This window comes from Somniosus microcephalus, chromosome 34 (genome assembly GCF_052327205.1).
Source record: "Somniosus microcephalus isolate GS21.2 chromosome 34, FLI_Smic_1.0, whole genome shotgun sequence".
NCBI lineage: Eukaryota > Metazoa > Chordata > Chondrichthyes > Squaliformes > Somniosidae > Somniosus > Somniosus microcephalus.
In genome coordinates, this window is record NC_141020.1 from 1,459,493 (window position 1) to 1,486,899 (window position 27,407).

General features: G+C 49.7%; 1 protein-coding gene across 1 annotated transcript in view; it reads left to right on the plus strand.

The window, feature by feature from the left end:
• The window catches only part of LOC147096637 (leucine-rich repeat and fibronectin type III domain-containing protein 1-like protein), a 152,381-nt gene extending 140,170 nt beyond the window's left edge, over positions 1-12,211 (plus strand). The window contains exon 2 of the mRNA XM_085973182.1: positions 9,978-12,211. Coding sequence (XP_085829308.1) covers positions 9,994-11,385 — 1,392 coding nt within the window. The 5' untranslated portion in view covers positions 9,978-9,993 and the 3' untranslated portion in view covers positions 11,386-12,211. The remainder of the gene's footprint in view (positions 1-9,977) is intronic.
• Positions 12,212-27,407: the final 15,196 nt, after the last annotated feature.

The following is a 27,407-nucleotide window of genomic DNA, read 5'->3' on the forward strand; positions in this document are numbered from 1 at the left end:
AAGTAGAAGTGATGTGATGTGCTCGCAGGTCTCCTATCATTGCTCTTCATAAACGTGTAATAAACACTAAAATTACTGGACCTAAACTCTTCAATGGATTAGATGCGTCTAGTGATTTATAGAAGTGTCACAGAGCTTGAAATGCAGGCAATAAGGCTTTTGAATTGTTCTGATGGGCCTTGCTAATTTACCAGATATCAACAAAACAAAATTAAATGATGGGAACTGACTCTGCTTTGGTTAATGAGGGAGCATCATGCTGTCTTGCTAATGAGTAGTTAGAACGCTAATACATCAGTTTATGGTTTCAAGTTTCAGTTATTATCTTTTGGTGAAAAAGCAGAAAGACTGATGGGAGGATCCGAGTTCCTTTAAAAAAGGACAAAGACAGACTTTCATTTCTATAGCGCCTTTCACGACCACAGGACGTCCCAAATCGCTTTACAGCCAATGAAGTACTTTTGAAGTGTAGTCACTGTTGTAATGTGGGAAACGCGGCAGCCAATTTGCGCACAGCAAGCTCCCACAAACAACGGATGACCCTTTGCATAGAGAGTTTCCATTATAAATGTGGACACAGGAATTTATAAATGACAAACGTTGACAGCAGTGCGTGCTGAATTAAGGTTTTTAATATATTACATACAGATAACATTACCCAACAGCACTGTGGGAGCACCCTCACCACACGGACTGCAGCGGATCAAGGCGGCGGCGGCTCACCACCACCTTCTCGAGGGCAACTGGGGATGGGCAATAAATGCCGGCCTAGCCAGCGGCACCCCCCATCCAAAGAATTAATTTAAAAAATCATATAGGTAGCTGGGTATGTTAAAGAAAGTCTGATGTTGTGTTAGCCGAGTTCCTTTTTCTAAAAAAACAGGTGCTGTTGTGAAGGCGATTGATGTAGTGAAGGATTTTGGAACCAAAGTCCATACATTTACTGCAAGCCAATCACATTCTCAGTCTCTGCCCCCTGAAGAGACACCAGCTGCAGTGACTCTTGACTTATAAACCAATCCTGACCTTTAACTCACCTTGATCCTTGAATAGAATCATCTTCCTGCAGACTGGCTCCTGGCCCGTGTGTTCCTGTTGATGGATCACCATCCCCGAGGGTTTCGGTGTACATCTCTGCTTTCTGGCCTTTTCACCAGCCAGTTCTACATCCTATAATAATCAGTCAGAGTTAAACTCCAAGCGGTTTTCAATAATTAGACTCCTGACTGGATTGGTTATAGAGTCGCACCAAAGCTCATATTGAGGAATGTCTACATTGCTAGGTTAGCTGGCAATTAGCCAGGATTTCAGCTCCTGATTGCCTTCCAGTGAATGTGGCTGAGACGGGATTCAGCTCAGTTGAAGAATCCTCCAGGGTTGTGCAGCCCAATGACTTCATTGACCACGCTCACACCTCAACCCATCGACACGTAACCCAGGCAGTCAGTTCCTTCAGGAGAGGAGGGGAGAGAGCGAGAGGAGGGGAGCGAGCGAGAGGAGGGGAGAGAGCGAGAGGAGTGGAGAGAGCGAGAGGAAGGGAGAGAGCGAGAGGAAGGGAGAGAGCGAGAGGAAGGGAAAGAGCAAGAGGAGGGGAGAGAGCGAGAGGAGGGGAGAGAGCGAGAGGAAGGGAGAGAGCGAGAGGAAGGGAGAGAGCGAGAAGAAGGGAGAGAGAGGAGGGGAGAGAGCGAGAGGAGAGGAGAGAGCGAGAGGAGGGGAGAGAGAGAGAGGAGAGGAGAGAGTGAGAGGAGGGGAGAGAGCGAGAGGAGAGGAGAGAGCGAGAGGAGGGGAGAGAGCGAGAGGAGGGGAGAGAGCAAGAGGAGGGGAGAGAGCGAGAGGAGAGGAGAGAGCGAGAGGAGGGGAGAGAGCGAGAGGAAGGGAGAGAGCGAGAGGTGGGGAGAGAGCGAGAGGAGAGGAGAGAGCGAGAGGAGGGGAGAGAGCGGGAGGAGGGGAGAGAGCGAGAGGAGGGGAGAGAGCGAGAGGAGGGGAGAGAGCGAGAGGAGAGGAGAGAGCGAGAGGAGGGGAGAGAGCGAGAGGAAGGGAGAGAGCGAGAGGAGGGGAGAGAGCGAGAGGAGAGGAGAGAGCGAGAGGAGGGGAGAGAGCGAGAGGAGGGGAGAGAGCGAGAGGAGGGGAGAGAGCGAGAGGAGGGGAGAGAACGAGAGGAGGGGAGAGAGCGAGAGGAGAGGAGAGAGCGAGAGGAGGGGAGAGAGCGAGAGGAGGGGAGAGAGCGAGAGGAGAGGAGAGAGCGAGAGGAGGGGAGAGAGCGAGAGGAGAGGAGAGAGCGAGAGGAGGGGAGAGAGCGAGAGGGGGGGAGAGAGCGAGAGGAGGGGAGAGAGCGAGAGGAGGGGAGAGAGCGAGAGGAGAGGAGAGAGCGAGAGGAGGGGAGAGAGCGAGAGGAGGGGAGAGAGCGAGAGGAGAGGAGAGAGCGAGAGGAGGGGAGAGAGCGAGAGGAGAGGAGAGAGCGAGAGGAGGGGAGAGAGCGAGAGGGGGGGAGAGAGCGAGAGGAGGGGAGAGAGCGAGAGGAGGGGAGAGAGCGAGAGGAGAGGAGAGAGCGAGAGGAGGGGAGAGAGCGAGAGGAGGGGAGAGAGCGAGAGGAGGGGAGAGAGCGAGAGGAAGGGAGAGAGCGAGAGGAGAGGAGAGAGCGAGAGGAGGGGAGAGAGCGAGAGGAGGGGAGAGAGCGAGAGGAGGGGAGAGAGCGAGAGGAGAGGAGAGAGCGAGAGGAGGGGAGAGAGCGAGAGGAAGGGAGAGAGCGAGAGGAGGGGAGAGAGCGAGAGGAGAGGAGAGAGCGAGAGGAGGGGAGAGAGCGAGAGGAGGGGAGAGAGCGAGAGGAGGGGAGAGAGCGAGAGGAGGGGAGAGAGCGAGAGGAGGGGAGAGAGCGAGAGGAGGGGAGAGAGCGAGAGGAAGGGAGGGAGCGAGAGGAGAGGAGAGAGCGAGAGGAGGGGAGAGAGCGAGAGGAGGGGAGAGAGCGAGAGGAAGGGAGAGAGCGAGAGGAGGGGAGAGAGCGAGAGGAGAGGAGAGAGCGAGAGGAGGGGAGAGAGCGAGAGGAGGGGAGAGAGCGAGAGTAGGGGAGAGAGCGAGAGGAGGAGAGAGAGCGAGAGGAGGAGAGAGAGCGAGAGGAGGGGAGAGAGCGAGAGGAGGAGAGAGCGAGAGGAGGGGAGAGAGCGAGAGGAGGGGAGAGAGCGAGAGGAGGAGAGAGAGCGAGAGGAGGGGAGAGAGCGAGAGGAGGGGAGAGCAAGAGGAGGGGAGAGAGCGAGAGGAGGGGAGAGAGCGAGAGGAGAGGAGAGAGCGAGAGGAGGGGAGAGAGCGAGAGGAGGGGAGAGAGCGAGAGGAGGGGAGAGAGCGAGAGGAGAGGAGAGAGCGAGAGGAGGGGAGAGAGTGAGAGGAGGGGAGAGAGCGAGAGGAGGGGAGAGAGCGAGAGGAGAGGAGAGAGCGAGAGGAGGGGAGAGAGCGAGAGGAGGGGAGAGCGAGAGGAGGGGAGAGAGCGAGAGGAGGGGAGAGAGCGAGAGGAGGGGAGAGAGCGAGAGGAGAGGAGAGAGCGAGAGGAGGGGAGAGAGCGAGAGGAAGGGAGAGAGCGAGAGGAGGGGAGAGAGCGAGAGGAGGGGAGAGAGCGAGAGGAGGAGAGAGCGAGAGGAAGGGAGAGAGCGAGAGGAGGGGAGAGAGCGAGAGGAAGGGAGAGAGCGAGAGGAGGGGAGAGAGCGAGAGGAGGGGAGAGCGAGAGGAGGGGAGAGAGCGAGAGGAGGGGAGAGAGCGAGTGGAGGGGAGAGAGCCAGAGGAGGGGAGAGAGCGAGAGGAGGAGAGAGCAAGAGGAAGGGAGAGAGCGAGAGGAGGGGAGAGAGCGAGAGGAGGGGAGAGAGCGAGAGGAGGGGAGAGAGCGAGAGGAGGAGAGAGCGAGAGGAAGGGAGAGAGCGAGAGGAGGGGAGAGAGCGAGAGGAAGGGAGAGAGCGAGAGGAGGGGAGAGAGCGAGAGGAGGGGAGAGAGCGAGAGGAGGAGAGAGAGCGAGAGGAGGGGAGAGAGCGAGAGGAGAGGAGAGAGCGAGAGGAGGGGAGAGAGCGAGAGGAGGGGAGAGAGCGAGAGGAGGGGAGAGGGAGAGGAGGGGAGAGAGCGAGAGGAGGGGAGAGAGCGAGAGGTGGAGAGAGAGCGAGAGGAGGGGAGAGAGCGAGAGGAGGGGAGAGAGCGAGTGGAGGGGAGAGAGCGAGAGGAGGGGAGAGAGCAAGAGGAGGGGAGAGGGAGAGGAGGGGAGAGAGCGAGAGGAGGGGAGAGAGCGAGAGGAGGGGAGAGAGCGAGAGGAGGGGAGAGAGCGAGAGGAGGGGAGAGAGCGAGAGGAGGGGAGAGAGCGAGAGGAGGAGAGAGCGAGAGGAAGGGAGAGAGCGAGAGGAGGGGAGAGAGCGAGAGGAGGGGAGAGAGCGAGAGGAGGAGAGAGAGCGAGACGAGGGGAGAGAGCGAGAGGAGAGGAGAGAGCGAGAGGAGGGGAGAGAGCGAGAGGAGGGGAGAGAGCGAGAGGAGGGGAGAGAGCGAGAGGAGGGGAGAGAGCGAGAGAAGAGGAGGGAGCGAGAGGAGAGGAGAGAGCGAGAGGAGGGGAGAGAGCGAGAGGAGGAGAGAGAGCGAGAGGAGGAGAGAGAGCGAGAGGAGGGGAGAGAGCGAGAGGAGGAGAGAGCGAGAGGAAGGGAGAGAGCGAGAGGAGGGGAGAGAGCGAGAGGAGGGGAGAGAGCGAGAGGAGGGGAGAGAGCGAGAGGAGGGGAGAGAGCGAGAGGAGGGGAGAGAGCGAGAGGAGGGGAGAGAGCGAGAGGAGGGGAGAGAGCGAGAGGCGGGGAGAGACCGAGAGGAGGGGAGAGAGCGAGAGGAGGGGAGAGAGTGAGAGGAGGGGAGAGAGCGAGTGGAGGGGAGAGAGCGAGAGGAGGGGAGAGAGCGAGAGGAGAGGAGAGAGTGAGAGGAGGAAAACTGCCTTCAAGAAACTCACTTTCCCTTTGGACCACACTCTTCCTTTTCTCTCAACTCAATAAAGCCCAACCCAACGTCAGTTTCTGCAGATCCATTTCCAGCTCCAACTCCCACTCTGCTGGACAAGATACCAAAAGTGCCCGTCTCTAGCCTATAACCCCTCTCTCTTGCTATCTTATCGATGCTGTTTGTCCTCTGAATTTTCCTCTCTGGTTCCTTCTAACTTCCAAATATGCCACCCTACACTCTCTTCCTCCTTGCTCATTGTGTTGAAATAAAGACATGCGTTAAAATGTCCCACCCAAACGTATTCCCAGGAGCTCGCACCTTTGGAACTTTTAACTTCCCTCAGCCTTCCCATCTTCCAATTGCCTACAATCTTTTATATCGAATTCTTCGTGTCAATGTAAATATTACCATGTGATTTATCTGGCCTTCTCAATTGGGGAAAAGCTAATTTTACTAAACTGAGAGGTGATTTAGCCAAAGTGGACTGGAGACAGAAACTTGAAGGTAAATCAGTGTCAGAGCAGTGGGAGGCATTCAAGGAGGAGATAGTGAGGGTTCAGAGCAAGGATGTTCCCTTAAAGAAAAAGGGTGGGACTAACAAATCTAGAGCTCCCTGGATGTCAAGGAGCATACAGGGTAGGATAAAGAAAAAATGGGAAGCTTATGACACATACCGACGACTCAATACTGCAGAAAGCCTAGAGGAGTATAGAAAGTGCAGGGGTGAAATTAGAAAGGAAATTAGGAAAGCAAAGAGAGGGCATGAAAAAATATTGGCAAGTAAAATCAAGGAAAACCCAAAGATGTCTTATAAATACATTAAGAGCAAGAGGATTACCAAAGTAAGAGTAGGGCCTATTAGGGACCATAAAGGTAACCTGTGTGTGGAAGCGGAAGACATGGGTATGGTTCTTAATGAATACTTTGCGTCTGTTTTCACGAAAGAGAGGGACGATACAGACATTGCAATTGGGGAGGAGGGGTGTGAAATATTAGATGAAATAAACATAGTCAAAGAGGAAGTATTAAGGGGTTTAGCATCTTTGAAAGTGGATAAATCCCCAGGTCTGGATGAAATGTATCCCAGACTGTTAAGAGAAGAGAGGAAATCGCAGAGGCTCCGACCATCATTTTCCAATCCTGTCTGGCTACAGGTGTGGTGCCAGAGGACTGGAGAACTGTTAACGTGATACCGTTGTTTAAAAAGGGAGAAAGGGATAGACCGAGTAATTACAGGCGAGTCAGCCGAACCTCGGTGGCGGGAAAATTATTGGAAAAAGTTCTGAGGGACAGGATAAATCTTCACTTGAAAAGAGATGGATTTATCAGGGACAGTCAGCATGGATTTGTCTGACTAACTTGGCAGAATTTTTTGAGGAGGTAATAAGGAGGGTCAATGAGGGTAGTGTGCTTGATGTAGTCTACATGGATTTTAGCAAGGTTTTTGATAAGGTCCCGCATGGCAGACATTGTCATGAAAGTAAAAGCCCATGGGATCCAGGGCAAAGTGGCAAGTTGGATTCAAAATTGGATCAGAGGCAGGAAACAGAGGGTAATGGTCGAAGGGTGTTTTTGTGACTGGAAGGCTGTTTCCAGTGGGGTTCCGCAGGGCTCAGTACGGGGTTCCGCAGGGCTCAGTACTGGGTCCTTTGCTTTTTGTGGTATATATCAATGATTTGGACTTGAATGTACGAAGTATGATTAAGTTGGCAGATGATACAAAAATTGGCCGCATGGTTGATAATGAAGAAGAAAGCTGCAGACTGCAGAAAGCTATCAATGGACTGGTCAGGTGGGCAGAACAGTGGCAAATGCAATTCAATCTGGAGAAGTGTGAGGTAATGCATTTGGGGAGGGCTAGCAAGGCAAGGGAATACACATTAAATGGTAGGACACTGAGAAGTGCAGAAGATCAGAGGGACATTGGAGTGCATGTCCACAGATCCCTGAAGGTAAAAGGCATGCGGGATACTTGCCTTTATTAGCTGAGGCATAGGATACAAGAGCGGGGAGGTTATGCTTCAACTGTATAAAAAAAAATTAGGTCACAGCTAGAATACTGCATGCGGTTCTGGTCACCACATTACAGGAAGGATGTGATTGCACTAGAGGGGGTGCAGAGGATATTTACGAAGATGTTGCTGGAGCTGGGGAATTTTAGCTATGAGGAAAGATTGGATAGGCTGGGGTTGTTGTCTTTGGAACAGAGGAGGCTGAGGGGAGTTATGAGGGGCCTAGATAGGAAGGAGCTATTTCCCTTAGTAGAAGGGTCAATAACCAGGGGGCATAGATTTAAAGTAATTGGTAGAAGGATTAGAGGGGAGTTGAGGAGAACTTTCTTCACCCAGAGGGTGGTGGGGGTCTGGAACCCACTGCCTGAAAGGGTGGTAGAGGCAGAAACCCTCATCACATTTAAAAAGTACTTGGATATGCACTTGAAGTGCCGTAACCTACAGGGCTACGAATCAAGAGCTGGAAAGTGGGATTAGGCTGGAGAGCTCTTTGTCGGCCGGCGCGGACACGATGGGCTGAATGGCCTCCTGTGCTGTAAATCTCTACAGTTCTATGATTCTTCTGCTCGAAGTCTTGGTGTCGTCCTGCTGGTTCCTCATGAAAGACCCGCACAGTCGTACTCAAAGGCTTGTGTTCAGCGTTAATGATTTAAAGCACTGCAGATGAAATCCTACCAGGAATGAATCCATAGATGTGCGGCAAAGTAAGGGGTCATAATGTATGCCACTCTATTCATGATGCAGCGTAGCATCTGTGAAAGATTACTAGAGGGAGATAGAGAGACTAAAGTGACAGTAAAATAAATGATGGTCCAGTCTGGTGAATTAAGTTGCTCTGAAGCAGATCTTATTACCGCTTGGTTAGTTAGGGGGAAAATCCCAGCCACGGTTCCTGCTCGTGATCGCTATCCTTTGACTCCCACTGGAGAGTGTGGGATGTGTGACCTTCAAGGTGAGGGCAGGATCGGAGCTGGCTGTGATGCTACTATCCATTCCCGATAGACAACCAGGCTCACAAGTAGAATGGCCACCTGGCCGAGGTAATATAGAGCAGCCAGTGTTCAAGGAACTGTACCCAGCGCCTTCAGGAAGGATGGGGATAAATTGCGAGATGGGGAATTTAAGAAAATAATGGCCCAGAAATTCGGGTCGGGGGCTTCCCGCGGGTGCAAGCCCCCGACCTGCACTTACCTTGCGCGCCGGCCGTTGAGCTGTGGGCCCACGTGGGATTCCGATCCTGGGCCTCCTCCAACTGCCGGCGTGCAGTGCTTGCGTATCCCAGGGGCGCAGTTAGTTCGATGCGTCCCCTGGGATCACGTGGGAATGGTAGCAGGGAATGCTTCATTCATAAAATTGACAGGAAGAGCTGTCAAAACTATAAATACTATAAGCCCCAAAACATCACTAAAACTTCAAATAAATTAAAAATCATCACATTTTTAAAATAACTATAAATTACATAAAATAACTATTTTAAACAATAATTTAAATTTTTGAAAAAATTAATTACATTTTCTAACGGGGCTAAAAATAAACTTACCTTTCTTTAAAGTATTTAAAAATAATGAACCTGTGGAAAAAATGTTTTAATTTTAATTAATTCACCACTTACCTTGTTAAAAGCAGGCCTTGCGATTGCTTTTTACATGTGTAACTCCTGGAGACTTACCCTCCCGGAGAAACCTGGGAAAAAAAGGTAAGTTCAATGCGCACGCGCTGCCTCTCCCGCACACGCGTTCCACCTCTGAACCCCTTCTTTCAAGGGAATGGAGGTTCTGGTTTCCCGTGCATGTACAGTGCATGCAGGAAACTGGCACTTTCGTTGGGCCTACGCGTGAGTACTCAGCGCGTACTCACGCATGGGGACCCGAATTTCTGGGCCAATGTGTTTTGCACAGATGTGAACTTTGTCACGACAATTATTAACAGAAGGAATCTCACCAATTATTCACTTGTGCTGTGAGAACCTAAATTGGAATCCCGATAAGTGATTGACATGTTGGATTGCCAAAATTCAATGTGCTGAATGAGGAATAACTAGGAAATAATTTACGTTTCAATTGGGATTATGCGTTTAATTGTCCTACCTTAAGGAAGCATTTTATCTATATATATAAAAGGATATGTCTGTCTGTCTGTCTCTCTGTCTGTCTCTCTGGCCGGCTATACAATCAAAAGTTATAGAGCGTACCTACACATATGTTATATCAAAAGAAAGCTCATCATTAGGGGACTCTTGTAGGCATATTTACTTTTTGCTCGGACAAAAATTGTGTCGACGGTCGGACAAAAATTGTGCCGACGGTATCCAAAAAACGTTCAAAATTCCTCTCATTATCCGCTCATTTGCATCGAGTGGGGGCGGGTTCATTGTGTGTGTGGGTGGGCCATCCTACAGTTGATTGACATGATGATTGACCTATCCTACAGTTCAGTGACCTGACGGTTGACCAATCGGTGCGCCCTCGGCACCGCCGGGCACTTCAGCAAGTATAATATAATGGAAATAAATGAGAGGACATTTAGTCCATTAGTTTTCTATATAGTGGGTAGAAATGGGAAGGGGTTTGGTCCATTGGAATTCTGTACACTCAGGACTGAATGGGAAGTGGAAAATGGAGGGAAATGAGAAGAAATTTAAGGAAATACTTGCTCCCTGTATAACTTGTAGGAAGATCAGAAACATCTTTATAAAAACCACATTTTCAGTTTCACAGAACACTGGAATTCTGCATAATCATGTCAAAGGATATGGAGTGAGGTGCAGATCAGCCGTGATCTAATTGAATGGCAGAGCAGGCCCGAGGGGCTGAATGGCCTCCTCCTGTCCCTATGTTATCAATGGATACACTTGCTGATACATTGGGGAGCCCCATGTGTATACATGAAATAAATAACAAAAGGATTTTAGTTTGGGTTGAAACCAACAAAAGCTACATTGCAAATACAATGTCAGACATTTGTTGGCTTTTTTTAAACATCTTCAGGCGCTTCTAATTGTCTGTTATTCTCTTTTTCTAGCTCGCTAGCCTGATCGATGATGGAGAGGCTCCTCTTCTCTCTGCTGGTGCTCAGCATGGTTGTGAAGGCTCAGCTTTGCCCAAAACGTTGCATCTGCCAAAACCTGTCCCCTTCCCTCTCCATCCTGTGTGCCAAAACTGGGCTGCTCTTCGTGCCTCCGGTTATTGACAGGAGAACGGTGGAGCTGCGTCTGACCGACAACTTCATCACCACGGTCAGGAGGAAAGACTTTGCCAACATGACGAGTCTCGTCCACCTCACGTTATCGAGGAATACAATCAGCCAGATCATGCCTCACACATTTGCAGATCTGAGAGGACTTCGTGCCTTGCACCTGGACAGTAACAGACTCACCATAGTCAACCAGGAGCACTTTAATGGTCTGGTGAATCTCCGGCACCTGATCCTTAGCAACAATCAGCTGCATCACATTTCCGCCAGCTCTTTTGGTGACTTTGTGACATCTCTTGAAGATTTGGATCTCTCTTACAACAACTTGGAGAATCTGCCTTGGGAAACTATTGAGAAAATGACAAATGTCAACACGCTCAGTCTGGACCATAATTTGATTGACTTTGTTCCAGAGGGGACGTTCTCCAACCTTCACAAGCTGGCTCGATTGGACATGACATCCAATAAACTTCACAAGTTGCCCCCTGATCCCTTGTTTCTAAGAGTTCAAATGTATGCAAAAACAAAAGGGTCGCCACTATCGTCCCTTGTACTTAGCTTTGGTGGGAACCCATTGCACTGCAACTGTGAACTTCTCTGGTTGAGACGCCTTACGAGGGAGGATGACCTGGAGACTTGTGCCTCACCACCTCATTTAATGGGTAAATATTTCTGGTTCATCCCTGAGGAGGAGTTCACCTGCGATCCTCCGTTGATCACTCGACACACCTCCAAGACCTTTGTCATGGCAGGTCAAAGAGCCACTTTGAAATGTAAAGCTGTTGGGGACCCAGATCCATCCATTCACTGGACCTCACCAGAAGGACGGCTGATTTCCAATTCATCCAGGGCCACCACCTATGAAAATGGTACACTGGATATCCTCATTGCCACCCCTAAAGACAGTGGAATGTTCACTTGTTTCGCCTCTAATGCTGCCGGAGACTCCATGGTAGAAGTGGAGTTGATTGTTAATCCTCTCCCCCATTTTGCCAACGGCACAAATAACATCAAAGAACCAGATCCTGGTTCTTCCGACATCACCACTTCTGCCAAGTCTGGTGCTCCGTCTGTTACTAATGACACAAAGACTCTGCAGGATAAAAAGGTCATAGCAACTGACCTCACATCATCTTCGGTCCTGATTCGATGGCCCTCACAGCGCAACATCCCTGGGATTCGCATGTACCAGGTCCAGTATAACAGCTCCTCTGATGATGCGCTCATTTACAGGTAAATACAACATTGCTCATTTTTTTATTTTCCCAGAAAGAAAGTGTTGCAAAACACATTGGCAGAATTCAGGACAAACCTACCAAGGGAATATGCGGAGGCTGCAACATTGAGATGTAATCTGAAAAACTCTGCAAAGTACTTGGAGCAAAGGAGGAGCTACACGTTTGTTGGATATTGTAGATTTTTCATTAAAAGTTTTTCATTGCGAATATTTAATGAATGTATTTTATAATTAAATAAGTCAGTTATGTTGCTGCTGTCCCTCCAATGTGAGGCAGTTTCATACGGCCAATACCGGTATGTAACCTCAAGAATGAGGTCAGCGATTGGTACCAAAGCCACGATATGAGATTGCATCCAGCAGGTGGCTTCACATGGTACAGTATAACTACAGTCTAATGGAAAGCCAAGTTTAAAACGTTCCCAGGCAGTTTAAATTGAATTTTTAAAATGTCAATATTTTTAAATCTTGGCTCTCCTTTAGCGATATAATTTAACCAGCAAGTGAGCTTCAATGCTTGTGCAAAACTCCATTGCCGCCGAGCAGTGGATGATGTGCAGTCAGCAGTATAACTCTTGTCATTTGGAGATCAGAGTGAGACTGGTACCAGCGGTATAACGAGCCCCTAAGACATTTTATTGCCGGGTTGTGCAATACAATGTAACAGCCAGCGTCCTAATTTGTAGAGTTGGTTCAATGTCATGTGGCGCTAGTTTCTGCTATTACTGCCTCTCTCCAGCAACATGACTGGGCAGAGTCTTCGGCACTTCTCTCCGAGAGATGAAGGGAAAATAAACCAGATGGGAAGTGGGGCAAGAATCGTCCCTGGGATACAATCACAAGGCAAGTTGATGGGACCTAGCAGCAGGTCATCGAGGGTAGGTTCGAAGGAAAAAAAATTTGCAGGGCTACAGGGAAAGGGTGGGGGAGTGGGACTAGCTGAAGTGCTCTTGCAGAGAGCCGGCACGGGCTCGACAGGCCAAATGGCCTCCTACTGTGCTGTAACCATTCTATGATTCTATTCTACACAGCCCACTCACCAGTGTAAACTCCAACAGGATTACCTATGGTCAACTTCAACAGTGCACTGAGCAGGGGAATGTGAGTTGTGAGGAGGCTGCAAAGAGGCTTCAAGGGGATATAGACAGGCTAATGAGTGGGCAAGAACATGGCAAATGGAATATAATGTGGAGAATTGTGAAGTTACCCACTTTGGCAGGAAAAATAGAAAAGCAGAGTATTTTTTAAATGGTGAGAGATTGGGAAATGTTGGTGTTCAGAGGGACCTGCGTGTCCTTGTACACGAATCACTGAAAGTTAACAAGCAAGCAATTAGGAAAGCAAATGGTATGTTGGCCTTTATTGCAAGAGGATTTGAGTATAAGAGTAAAGACGTCTTACTGCAATTATATAGGGCCCTGGTGAGACCACACCTGGAGTATTGTGTACAGTTTTGGTCTCCTTACCTAAGGAAGGATATACTTGCCATAGAGGGAGTGCAACGAAGGTTCACCAGACTGATTCCTGGGATGGGGGGATTGTCCAATGAGGAGAGATTGAGTAGACTAGGCCTATATTCTCTAGAGTTTAGAAGAATGAGAGGTGATCTCATTGAAACATACACAATTCTTACAGGGCTTGACAGGGTAGATGCAGGGAGGATGTTTCCCCTGGCTGGGGAGTCTAGAACCAAAGGTCACAGTCTCAGAATAAGGGGTCGGCCATTTAGGACTGAGATGAGGAGAAATTCCTTCACTCAGAGGGTGGTGAATCTTTGGAATTTTCTACCCCAGAGGGCCGTGGAGGCTCAGTCATTGAGAATATTCAAGACAGAGATCGATAGATTTTTGGATTCTAAGGGAATCAAGGGATATGGGGATAGTGCAGGAAAGTGGAGTTGAGGTAGATCAGCCATGATCTTATTGGATGATGGAGCAAGCTCGATGGGCTGAATGGCCTACTCCTGTTGCTGTTTCTTATGTTCTTAAAATAATCCGCACCAGGGCTACCTATTTCCTTTAGCAGAGAGGTCAATAACCGGGGACATAGCTTTAATGTAATTGGTGGGAGGATTCGAGGGGAGTTGGGGAGAGTTTTTTTCACCCAGAGGGTGGTGGGGGTCTGGAACTCACTGCCTGAAAGGGTGGTAGAGGCAGAGGCCCTCATCGCATTTAATAGTACTTGGATATGCACTTGAAGTGCCGTAACCCACAGGGCTACGGACCAAGAGCTGGAAAGTTGGAATAGGCTGGAAAGCTCTTTTCCGGCCGGCACAGACATGATGGGCTGAACGGCCTCCTTCTGTACTGCAAATTTCTATGATAAGCATTTGAATGAAGATGCAAAATAACAGCTGAGCCAGTAACAGTAGAAGATCATTTCTGTCCTACAAGCAAGATCATCATCGGGAGTGGGATAAACATCCTACTGCAGTTCCCCAGTGACTGGTTTATTGGTGTCACAGTTATTTAAAAAAGCATTTCCATACTGCACCACCCATGAACATTGCTCTATTAAACCCAGTGTTATCAGGACGTTTTCACCCGTCATCACAATTGTTTTGCAGGGGACGCACTGAGGGAGGTGGAAATTCCTCAATATGCATTTGGGTTAAAAGAACAATCTTCAGCATCTATATGAGACACACACTCCCAAATCAAAAGGCTCAGCATTTCATCCCAGGCATTGCCAATGTGCATTTATCAGCTACATGGCAACTCTTAAAATCTCAAGGTATTTTTGAGACCATGGAAGAGTTTGACTTAGAACATAAGAACATAAGAATTAGGAGCAGGAATAGGCCACTTGGCCCCTCGAGCCTGCTCCGCCATTCAATACAATATTGGCTGATCTTGGGCTCAAAGCCACTTCCCTGCCCGCTCCCCAACTTCAGCCAAATGTTCTTGGGACATGGGATCTTGTCACGATTTTGAGCGTTCTCGGGGCACGACATCTTGCCATGGCTAATTGACTGGATCACAAAACGTCTGTGTCAGGGCATTATGTTCAAGCAAATCTCCCAACTAACTTACAACTCCTAACATCAGCAGAGATATCTACCTGGGCGGTTTGAACAAGCGTGTTCACTAGGGTGTCCTTTAAATGAGAATTGAGATCTAATTATACTTGTAGAAAAAAGGAAAGTCCAGAATTCTCCTTAAACGAAAGGCTCTGCAAAATTAGTTTTCACTAAGCAGCTTAGTAAACTGCAGATGGTAATGAGCTGTGATTGTCTGCAAGGGATGAACGGAAGGAGGCTCTTGATTGGTCGACTGCTGCCTCACAAAGTGGCCACTTGCAGTCTGAAGGAGGGGGCCGTCTGGTTGGGGAAGGAGTAAGAATGGATATACTCCACCTATTTAAAATATTGGTGCAACATTACAGAACTACTGCAAAATGGGAAAAGGTCACGGAAATGGGATTCGGGCAGATTACTCCTTTTTCGAGGCAGTAATCGCACAGGCATGATTCGCCGAGAGGCCTCCTCCTCCACTGTAATTTCAACAATTCTGACTCCAGCAGCAAGCGCTGCTTGCGTACTCCTTCTGCGTACTGGCTTATGTCCCACAAGTCTTTCGCCCCTCCAGCAGCAGCTCAGTGCAGATACTGTGAGCTCAGTGCAGATGCTCTGAGCTCAGTGCAGATATTCTGAGTGCAGATACACTGAGCCCAGTGTAGATACTCTGTGCTCAGTGCAGATACTCTGAGCCGAGTGCAGAAAGTCTGTGCTCAGTGCAGATATTCTGAGTGCAGATACACTGAGCCCAGTGTAGATACTCTGTGCTCAGTGCAGATACTCTGAGCTCAGTGCAGATACTCTGAGCTCAGTGCAGATACTCTGAGCTCAGTGCAGATATGTGAAATATCGCTGCAAGTGGAAAAAATTGAGTTTCCCACACCAGTCCGGCGGAGCAGCAAGTGTACAGCAGGGTCTGGATCTCTGAAACTGCTCAAGGGTCATCAATCAGAAAGGGAATAGTCTTTCCCTCCTTCCACATAACCAGATTAACCATCGTATTATAAATTAGTGTGAATGGTGATACATACAATGTGTTGGTGACAATCGTCAAAGGTACTTCAGTGTTAATTGTGGTGCTGAATTTGCTCACATAACAAGTTGCATTTCAAAGTAATTACATTTTAGTTTTGAAATTGTTTAGGTTGAACGCTACCTGTATGGCCCTAGTCTGACCCCTCATTCCTGCCTATCCTCCTCCATGCCTTGGTCCCTGTCAACCCACATTTGATTCTCCACACTTCTTGCTCCATCATTAGGGACAGAGCCTTCAGTCAGTTCTCCCTCTGCAATATCCTCCTTCAACCCTTCTGCCTCACTCCCTCTCTCCCCATTCAAAAACTTTCTTAAAATCTACCTCATTGACCTCGACTTCAGTCACTTCCCTTGACACCTGTTCAGTGTCGAATTCCTGCCCCTGTGAGGCACCTTGGGATGTTTCACTATGTTAAACGCGCCATGGCATTGAGCTGTTCTCACCTGGAATCTGGACAAGTGCCTCCATCAGCTGAAACAGAGACAGCCAGAGAAAAGGTGAGAACCAACAAGTTTCTGAGCTCACCGCAGAGTCCCTGAGATCAGTGCAGATATTCTGAGCTCAGTGCAGATACTGTGAGCTCAGTACCGATACTGTGAGCTCAGTGCAGATATTCTGGGCTCAGTGCAGATAATGTGAGCTCAGTGCAGATATTCTGTGCTCAGTGCAGATACTCTGTGCTCAGTGCAGATATTCTGAGCTCAGTGCAGATATTCTGTGCTCAGTGCAGATATTCTGAGCTTAGTGCAGATACTGTGAGCTCAGTACCGATATTGTGAGCTCAGTGCAGATACTCTGAGCTCAGTGCGGATACTCTGAGCTCAGTGCGGATACTCTGAGCTCAGTGCAGATACTCTGACCTGAGTGCAGTTGTCTGTGCTCAGTGCAGATACTCTGAGCTCAGTGCAGATACTGTGAGCTAAGTGCAGATACTGTGAGCTCAGTGCAGATACTGTGAGCTCAGTGCAGATACTCTGTGCTCAGTGCAGATACTTTGAGCCCAGTGCAGATATTCTGAGCTCAGCCCACATACTGTGAGCTCAGTGCAGATACTCTGTGCTCAGCGCAGATACTCTGAGGCCAGTGCAGACACTGTGAGCTCAGTGCAGATAATCTGAGCTCAGTGCAGATACCCTGAGCTCAGTGCAGATAGTCTGTGCTCAGTGCAGATACTCTGAGCTCAGTGCAGATAATCTGAGCTCAGTGCAGATACCCTGAGCTCAGTGCAGATAGTCTGTGCTCAGTGCATATACTGTGAGCTCAGTGCAGATACTCTGAGCTCAGTGCAGATACTCTGAGCTCAGTGCAGATACTCTGAGCTCAGTGCAGATACTCTGAGCTCAGTGCAGATACTCTGAGCTCAGTGCAGATACTTTGAGCTCAGTGCAGATGCTCTGACCTCACTGCAGATATTGTGAGATCAGTGCAGATACTCTGAGCACAGTGCAGATACTCTGAGCTCAGTGCAGTTATTGTGAGCTCAGTGCTGATACTCTGACCTCAGTGCAGATACACTGAGCTCAGTGCAGATACATTGTGCTCAGTGCAGATACTCTGAGCTCAGTGCAGATACTCTGAGCTCAGTGCAGATAACCTGAGCTCAGTGCAGATAGTCTGTGCTCAGTGCATATACTCTGAGCTCAGTGCAGATACTCTGACCTCAGTGCAGATATTCTGAGCTCAGTGCAGATACTCTGAGCCCAGTGCAGTTACTCTGAGCTCAGTGCAGATACTGTGAGCTCAGTGTAGATACACTCTGCTCAGTGCAGATACTGTGAGCTCAGTGCAGATACTCTGTGGTCACTGCAGGTACTCTGTGCTCAGTGTAGATACTCTGACCTCAGTGCAGATACTCTGAGATCAGTGCAGATATTATGAGCTCAGCGCAGATAGTCTGAGCTCAGCACAGATAATCTGAGCCCAGTGCAGATACTCTGAGCTCAGTGCGAATACTCTGAGCTCAGTGCAGATATTCTGAACACAGTGCAGATATTCTGAGCTCAGCGCAGATACTCTGTGCTCAGTGCAGATACTGTGAGCTCAGTGCAGATAATCTGAGCTCAGTGCAGATACCCTGAGCTCAGTGCAGATAGTCTGAGCCCAGTGCAGATACTCTGAGCCCAGTGCAGATATTCTGAGCCCAGTGCAGATACTCTGCGCTCAGCACAGATACTTTGAGTCCAGTGCTGATACTCTGAGCTCAGCGCAGATACTCTGAGGTCACTGCAGAGTCCCTGAGCTCAGTGGAGATATTCTGTGCTCAGTGCTGGTACTCTGAGCTCAGTGCAGATACTCTGAGCTCAGTGCCGATACTCTTTGCTCAGTGTAGATATTCTGAGTTCAGTGCAGATACTGTGAGCTCAGTGCAGATACACTCTGCTCAGTGCAGATACTGTGAGCTCAGTGCAGATACTCTGAGCTCAGTGCAGATACTCTGAGCTCAGTGCAGATAATCTGCGCTCAGTGCAGATACTCTGAGCTCAGTGCAGATACTCTGAGCCCAGTGCAGATACTCTGAGCCCAGTGCAGATACTCTGAGCCCAGTGCAGATACTCTGAGCCCAGTGCAGATATTCTGAGCGCAGTGCAGATACTCTGAGCCCAGTGCAGATACTCTGAGCCCAGTGCAGATACTCTGTGCTCAGCACAGATACTCTGAGGCCAGTGCAGATACTGTGAGCTCAGTGCAGATACTCTGTGCTCAGTGCAGATAATCTGTGCTCAGTGCAGATACTCTGAGCTCAGTGCAGATACTCTGAGCTCAGTGCAGATATTCTGAGCTCAGTGCAGATACTCTGTGCTCAGTGCAGATATTCTGAGCCCAGTGCAGATATTCTGAGCCCAGTGCAGATACTGTGAGCTCAGTGCAGATACTCTGAGCTCAGTGCAGATATTCTGTGCTCAGTGCAGATACTGTGAGCTCAGTGCTGATACTCTGATCTCAGTGCAGATACTCTGTGCTCAGTGCAGATACACTGTGCTCAGTGCAGATACTCTCTGCACAGGGCAGATACTCTCTGCTCAGTGCAGATACTCTGACCCCAGTGCAGATATTCTGAGCTCAGTGCAGATAGTCTGTGCTCAGTGCAGATACTCTGAGCTCAGTGCAGATACTGTGACCTCAGTGCAGATACACTGTGCTCAGTGCAGATACTATGAGCTCAGTGCAGATATTCTGAGCTCAGTGCAGATACTCTGAGCTCAGTGCCGATACTTTGAGCCCAGTGCAGATAATCTGAGCTCAGTGCAGATACTGTTAGCTCAGTGCAGATACTGTGAGCTCAGTGCAGATACTGTGAGCTCACTGCAGATACTCTGGGCTCAGTGCAGATACTCTGAGCTCAGTGCAGATATTATGAGCTCAGCGCAGATACTGTGAGCTCAGTGCAGATACTGTGAGCTTAGTGCAGATAATCTGAGCTCAGTTCAATATTCTGAGCTCAGCGCAGATACCCTGAGCGCAGCGCAGCTACTCTGAGACCAGTGCAGATACTCTGAGCTCAGTGTGGATACTCTGAGCTCAGTGCAGATAGACTGTGTTGAGTGCAATTGTCTGTGCTCAGTGCAGATACTCTGAGCTCAGTGCAGATACTCTGTGCCCAGTGCAGATACTCTGAGCCCAGTGCAGATACTCTGAGCCCAGTGCAGATACTCTGAGCCCAGTGCAGATACTCTGAGCCCAGTGCAGATACCCTGAGCCCAGTGCAGATACTCTGAGCCCAGTGCAGATACTCTGAGCCCAGTGCAGATACTCTGAGCCCAGTGCAGATACTCTGAGCCCAGTGCAGATACTCTGAGCCCAGTGCAGATACTCTGAGCCCAGTGCAGATACTCTGAGCCCAGTGCAAATACTCTGAGCCCAGTGCAGATAATCTGAGCCCAGCGCAGATACTTTGAGACCAGTGCAGATACTCTGAGCTCAGCGCAGATACTCCGAGGCCAGTGCAGATACTGTGAGCTCAGTGCAGATACTGTGTGCTCAGTGCAGATACTCTGTGCTCAGCTTAGATACTTTGAACACAGTGCAGATAACTTGAGCTCAGCGCAGATACTCTGAGGCCAGTGCAGATACTGTGAGCTCAGTGCACATACTATGAGCTCAGTGCAGATATTCTGAGCCCTGTGCAGATATTCTGAGCCCAGTGCAGATACTCTGAGCTCAGCGCAGATATTCTGAGGCCAGTGCAGATACTGTGAGCTCAGTGCAGATACTCTGAGCCCACTGCAGATACTCCGTGCGCAGTGCAGATAATCTGAGCTCAGTGCAGATACTCTGTGCTCAGTGCAGATACTCTGAGCTGAGTTCAGTTGTCTGTGCTCATTGCAGATACTCTGTGCTCAGTGCAGATACTTTGAGCCCAGTGCAGATACTGAGCTCAGCACAGATACTCTGAGGCCAGTGCAGATACTGTGAGCTCAGTGCAGATACTCTGTGCTCAGTGCAGATATTCTGAGCCCAGTGCAGATACTCTGAGCTCAGCGCAGATATTCTGAGGCCAGTGCAGATACTGTAAGCTCAGTGCAGATACTCTGAGCCCAGTGCAGATATTCTGAGCCCAGTGCAGATACTGTGTGCTCAGTGCAGATACTGTGTGCTCAGTGCAGATACTCTGTGCTCAGTGCAGATACTCTGTGCTCAGTGCAGATACTCTGTGCTCAGTGCAGATACTCTGAGCCCAGTGCAGATACACTGCGCTGAGTGCATTTGTCTGTGCTCAGTGCAGATACTCTGAGCTCAGTGCAGATACTCTGTGCCCAGTGCAGATACTCTGAGCCCAGTGCAGATACTCTGAGCCCAGTGCAGACACTCTGAGCCCAGTGCAGATACTCTGAGCCCAGTGCAGATACACTGAGCCCAGTGCAGATACTCTGAGCCCAGTGCAGATACTGTGAGCTCAGTGCAGATACTCTGACCTCAGTATCTGCGCTGAGCACAGAATATCTGCACTTTAAGCCCAGTGCAGATAATCTGAGCTCAGCGCAGATACTGTGAGGCCAGTGCAGATACTGTGTGCTCAGTGCAGATACTCTGTGCTCAGCGCAGATACTTTGAGCCAAGTGCAGATACTTTGAGCTCAGCGCAGATACTCTGAGGCCAGTGCAGATACTGTGAGCTCAGTGCAGATACACTGTGCTCCGTGCAGATACTCTGAGCTCAGTGCAGATACTCTGAGCTTAGTGCAGATACTCTGAGCTCACTGCAGAGTCCCTGAGGTCAGTGCAGATACTCTGTGCTCAGTGCAGAAAGTCTGTGCTCAGTGCAGATACTTTGAGCCCAGTGCAGATACTCTGAGGCCTGTGCAGATACTGTGTGCTCAGTGCAGATACTCTGTGCTCAGTGCAGATATTCTGAGCCCAGTGCAGATACTCAGAGCCCAGCGTAGATACTCAGAGCCCAGTGCAGATACAGTGAGCTGATTGCAGATAATCTGAGCCCAGTGCAGATACTGTGAGTTCAGTACAGATATTCTGTGCTCAGCGAAGATACTCTGAGCTCAGTGCAGATATTCTGAGCTCAGTGCAGATAATCTGAGCTCAGTGCAGATATTCTGTCATCAGTGCAGATACTCTGAGCCCAGTGCAGATACTCTGAGCTCAGTGCAGATACTCTGAGCTCAGTGCAGATACTCTGAGCTCAGTGCAGATACTCTGAGCTCAGTGCAGATACTCTGAGCTCAGTGCAGATATTCTGTGCTGAGTGCAGTTGTCTGTGCTCAGTGCAGATACTCTGAGCTCAGTGCAGATACTCTGTGCACAGCACAGATACTTTGAGCCCAGTGCAGATACTTTGAGCTCAGCGCAGATACTCTGAGGCCAGTGCAGATACTGTGAGCTCAGTGCAGATACTCTGAGCTCAGTGCAGATAATCTGAGCCCAGTGCAGATATTCTGAGCCCAGTGCAGATACTCTGAGCTCAGCGCAGATACTCTGAGGCCAGTGCAGATACTGTGAGCTCACTTCAGATACTCTGGGCTCAGTGCAGATACTCTGAGCTCAGTGCAGATATTATGAGCTCAGCGCAGATATTATGAGCTCAGCGCAGATACTCTGAGCTCAGCGCAGATACTCTGAGCTCAGTGCAGATATTATGAGCTCAGTGCAGATACTCTGAGCTCGGTGCAGATACTCTGAGCTCAGTGCAGATACTGTTAGCTCAGTGCAGATACTGTGAGCTCAGTGCAGATACTCTGAGCTCAGTGCAGGTACTCTGAGCTCAGTGCAGATACTCTGAGCTCAGTGCAGATACTCTGAGCCCAGTGCAGATAATCTGAGCTCAGTGCAGATACTGTTAGCTCAGTGCAGATGCTCTGACCTCACTGCAGATATTGTGAGATCAGTGCAGATACTCTGAGCCCAGTGCAGACACTCTGAGCCCAGTGCAGATACTCTGAGCCCAGTGCAGATACTCTGAGCCCAGTGCAGATACTCTGAGCCCAGTGCAGATACTCTGAGCCCAGTGCAGATACACTGAGCCCAGTGCAGATACTCTGAGCCCAGTGCAGATACTGTGAGCTCAGTGCAGATACTCTGACCTCAGTATCTGCGCTGAGCACAGAATATCTGCACTTTAAGCCCAGTGCAGATAATCTGAGCTCAGCGCAGATACTGTGAGGCCAGTGCAGATACTGTGTGCTCAGTGCAGATACTCTGTGCTCAGCGCAGATACTTTGAGCCAAGTGCAGATACTTTGAGCTCAGCGCAGATACTCTGAGGCCAGTGCAGATACTGTGAGCTCAGTGCAGAGTCCCTGAGGTCAGTGCAGATACTCTGTGCTCAGTGCAGAAAGTCTGTGCTCAGTGCAGATACTTTGAGCCCAGTGCAGATACTCTGAGGCCTGTGCAGATACTGTGTGCTCAGTGCAGATACTCTGTGCTCAGTGCAGATATTCTGAGCCCAGTGCAGATACTCAGAGCCCAGCGTAGATACTCAGAGCCCAGTGCAGATACAGTGAGCTGATTGCAGATAATCTGAGCCCAGTGCAGATACTGTGAGTTCAGTACAGATATTCTGTGCTCAGCGAAGATACTCTGAGCTCAGTGCAGATATTCTGAGCTCAGTGCAGATAATCTGAGCTCAGTGCAGATATTCTGTCATCAGTGCAGATACTCTGAGCCCAGTGCAGATACTCTGAGCTCAGTGCAGATACTCTGAGCTCAGTGCAGATACTCTGAGCTCAGTGCAGATACTCTGAGCTCAGTGCAGATACTCTGAGCTCAGTGCAGATACTCTGAGCTCAGTGCAGATATTCTGTGCTGAGTGCAGTTGTCTGTGCTCAGTGCAGATACTCTGAGCTCAGTGCAGATACTCTGTGCACAGCACAGATACTTTGAGCCCAGTGCAGATACTTTGAGCTCAGCGCAGATACTCTGAGGCCAGTGCAGATACTGTGAGCTCAGTGCAGATACTCTGAGCTCAGTGCAGATAATCTGAGCCCAGTGCAGATATTCTGAGCCCAGTGCAGATACTCTGAGCTCAGCGCAGATACTCTGAGGCCAGTGCAGATACTGTGAGCTCACTTCAGATACTCTGGGCTCAGTGCAGATACTCTGAGCTCAGTGCAGATATTATGAGCTCAGCGCAGATATTATGAGCTCAGCGCAGATATTATGAGCTCAGCGCAGATACTCTGAGCTCAGCGCAGATACTCTGAGCTCAGTGCAGATATTATGAGCTCAGTGCAGATACTCTGAGCTCGGTGCAGATACTCTGAGCTCAGTGCAGATACTGTTAGCTCAGTGCAGATACTGTGAGCTCAGTGCAGATACTCTGAGCTCAGTGCAGATACTCTGAGCCCAGTGCAGATAATCTGAGCTCAGTGCAGATACTGTTAGCTCAGTGCAGATACTGTGAGCTCAGTTCAGATACTGTGAGCTCACTGCAGATACTCTGGGCTCAGTGCAGATACTCTGAGCTCAGTGCAGATATTATGAGCTCAGCGCAGATACTGTGAGCTCAGTGCAGATACTCTGAGCTCAGTGCAGATACTCTGAGCTCAGTGCAGATACTCTGAGCCCAGTGCAGATACTCTGAGTCCAGTGCAGATACTCTGAGCCCAGTGCAGATACTCTGAGCCCAGTGCAGATACTCTGAGCCCAGTGCAGATATTCTGAGCCCAGTGCAGATACTCTGTGCTCAGCGCAGATACTTTGAGACCATTGCAGATACTCTGAGCTCACGACAGATACTCTGAGCTCAGCACAGATATTCTGAGGCCAGTGCAGATACTCTGAGCTCAGTGCAGATACTCTGAGCTCAGTGCAGTTGTCTGTGCTCAGTGCAGATACTCTGAGCTCAGTGCAGATACTCTGAGCCCAGTGCAGATACTCTGAGCCCAGTGCAGATACTCTGAGCCCAGTGCAGATACTCTGAGCCCAGTGCAGATACTCTGAGCCCAGTGCAGATACTCTGAGCCCAGTGCAGATACTCTGAGCCCAGTGCAGATACTCTGAGCCCAGTGCAGATACTCTGAGCCCAGTGCAGATACTCTGTGCTCAGCGCAGATACTTTGAGACCATTGCAGATACTCTGAGCTCAGCACAGATACTCTGAGGCCAGTGCAGATACTGTGAGCTCAGTGCAGATACTTTGAGCTCAGCGCAGATACTCTGAGCTCAGCGCAGATACTCTGTGCTCAGTGCAGATACTCTGTGCTCAGTGCAGATACTCTGAGCCCAGTGCAGATACACTGCGCTGAGTGCATTTGTCTGTGCTCAGTGCAGATACTCTGAGCTCAGTGCAGATACTCTGTGCCCAGTGCAGATACTCTGAGCCCAGTGCAGATACTCTGAGCCCAGTGCAGACACTCTGAGCCCAGTGCAGATACTCTGAGCCCAGTGCAGATACTCTGAGCCCAGTGCAGATACTCTGAGCCCAGTGCAGATACACTGAGCCCAGTGCAGATACTCTGAGCCCAGTGCAGATACTGTGAGCTCAGTGCAGATACTCTGACCTCAGTATCTGCGCTGAGCACAGAATATCTGCACTTTAAGCCCAGTGCAGATAATCTGAGCTCAGCGCAGATACTGTGAGGCCAGTGCAGATACTGTGTGCTCAGTGCAGATACTCTGTGCTCAGCGCAGATACTTTGAGCCAAGTGCAGATACTTTGAGCTCAGCGCAGATACTCTGAGGCCAGTGCAGATACTGTGAGCTCAGTGCAGATACACTGTGCTCCGTGCAGATACTCTGAGCTCAGTGCAGATACTCTGAGCTTAGTGCAGATACTCTGAGCTCACTGCAGAGTCCCTGAGGTCAGTGCAGATACTCTGTGCTCAGTGCAGAAAGTCTGTGCTCAGTGCAGATACTTTGAGCCCAGTGCAGATACTCTGAGGCCTGTGCAGATACTGTGTGCTCAGTGCAGATACTCTGTGCTCAGTGCAGATATTCTGAGCCCAGTGCAGATACTCAGAGCCCAGCGTAGATACTCAGAGCCCAGTGCAGATACAGTGAGCTGATTGCAGATAATCTGAGCCCAGTGCAGATACTGTGAGTTCAGTACAGATATTCTGTGCTCAGCGAAGATACTCTGAGCTCAGTGCAGATATTCTGAGCTCAGTGCAGATAATCTGAGCTCAGTGCAGATATTCTGTCATCAGTGCAGATACTCTGAGCCCAGTGCAGATACTCTGAGCTCAGTGCAGATACTCTGAGCTCAGTGCAGATACTCTGAGCTCAGTGCAGATACTCTGAGCTCAGTGCAGATACTCTGAGCTCAGTGCAGATATTCTGTGCTGAGTGCAGTTGTCTGTGCTCAGTGCAGATACTCTGAGCTCAGTGCAGATACTCTGTGCACAGCACAGATACTTTGAGCCCAGTGCAGATACTTTGAGCTCAGCGCAGATACTCTGAGGCCAGTGCAGATACTGTGAGCTCAGTGCAGATACTCTGAGCTCAGTGCAGATAATCTGAGCCCAGTGCAGATATTCTGAGCCCAGTGCAGATACTCTGAGCTCAGCGCAGATACTCTGAGGCCAGTGCAGATACTGTGAGCTCACTTCAGATACTCTGGGCTCAGTGCAGATACTCTGAGCTCAGTGCAGATATTATGAGCTCAGCGCAGATATTATGAGCTCAGCGCAGATACTCTGAGCTCAGCGCAGATACTCTGAGCTCAGTGCAGATATTATGAGCTCAGTGCAGATACTCTGAGCTCGGTGCAGATACTCTGAGCTCAGTGCAGATACTGTTAGCTCAGTGCAGATACTGTGAGCTCAGTGCAGATACTCTGAGCTCAGTGCAGGTACTCTGAGCTCAGTGCAGATACTCTGAGCTCAGTGCAGATACTCTGAGCCCAGTGCAGATAATCTGAGCTCAGTGCAGATACTGTTAGCTCAGTGCAGATGCTCTGACCTCACTGCAGATATTGTGAGATCAGTGCAGATACTCTGAGCCCAGTGCAGACACTCTGAGCCCAGTGCAGATACTCTGAGCCCAGTGCAGATACTCTGAGCCCAGTGCAGATACTCTGAGCCCAGTGCAGATACTCTGAGCCCAGTGCAGATACACTGAGCCCAGTGCAGATACTCTGAGCCCAGTGCAGATACTGTGAGCTCAGTGCAGATACTCTGACCTCAGTATCTGCGCTGAGCACAGAATATCTGCACTTTAAGCCCAGTGCAGATAATCTGAGCTCAGCGCAGATACTGTGAGGCCAGTGCAGATACTGTGTGCTCAGTGCAGATACTCTGTGCTCAGCGCAGATACTTTGAGCCAAGTGCAGATACTTTGAGCTCAGCGCAGATACTCTGAGGCCAGTGCAGATACTGTGAGCTCAGTGCAGAGTCCCTGAGGTCAGTGCAGATACTCTGTGCTCAGTGCAGAAAGTCTGTGCTCAGTGCAGATACTTTGAGCCCAGTGCAGATACTCTGAGGCCTGTGCAGATACTGTGTGCTCAGTGCAGATACTCTGTGCTCAGTGCAGATATTCTGAGCCCAGTGCAGATACTCAGAGCCCAGCGTAGATACTCAGAGCCCAGTGCAGATACAGTGAGCTGATTGCAGATAATCTGAGCCCAGTGCAGATACTGTGAGTTCAGTACAGATATTCTGTGCTCAGCGAAGATACTCTGAGCTCAGTGCAGATATTCTGAGCTCAGTGCAGATAATCTGAGCTCAGTGCAGATATTCTGTCATCAGTGCAGATACTCTGAGCCCAGTGCAGATACTCTGAGCTCAGTGCAGATACTCTGAGCTCAGTGCAGATACTCTGAGCTCAGTGCAGATACTCTGAGCTCAGTGCAGATACTCTGAGCTCAGTGCAGATACTCTGAGCTCAGTGCAGATATTCTGTGCTGAGTGCAGTTGTCTGTGCTCAGTGCAGATACTCTGAGCTCAGTGCAGATACTCTGTGCACAGCACAGATACTTTGAGCCCAGTGCAGATACTTTGAGCTCAGCGCAGATACTCTGAGGCCAGTGCAGATACTGTGAGCTCAGTGCAGATACTCTGAGCTCAGTGCAGATAATCTGAGCCCAGTGCAGATATTCTGAGCCCAGTGCAGATACTCTGAGCTCAGCGCAGATACTCTGAGGCCAGTGCAGATACTGTGAGCTCACTTCAGATACTCTGGGCTCAGTGCAGATACTCTGAGCTCAGTGCAGATATTATGAGCTCAGCGCAGATATTATGAGCTCAGCGCAGATATTATGAGCTCAGCGCAGATACTCTGAGCTCAGCGCAGATACTCTGAGCTCAGTGCAGATATTATGAGCTCAGTGCAGATACTCTGAGCTCGGTGCAGATACTCTGAGCTCAGTGCAGATACTGTTAGCTCAGTGCAGATACTGTGAGCTCAGTGCAGATACTCTGAGCTCAGTGCAGATACTCTGAGCCCAGTGCAGATAATCTGAGCTCAGTGCAGATACTGTTAGCTCAGTGCAGATACTGTGAGCTCAGTTCAGATACTGTGAGCTCACTGCAGATACTCTGGGCTCAGTGCAGATACTCTGAGCTCAGTGCAGATATTATGAGCTC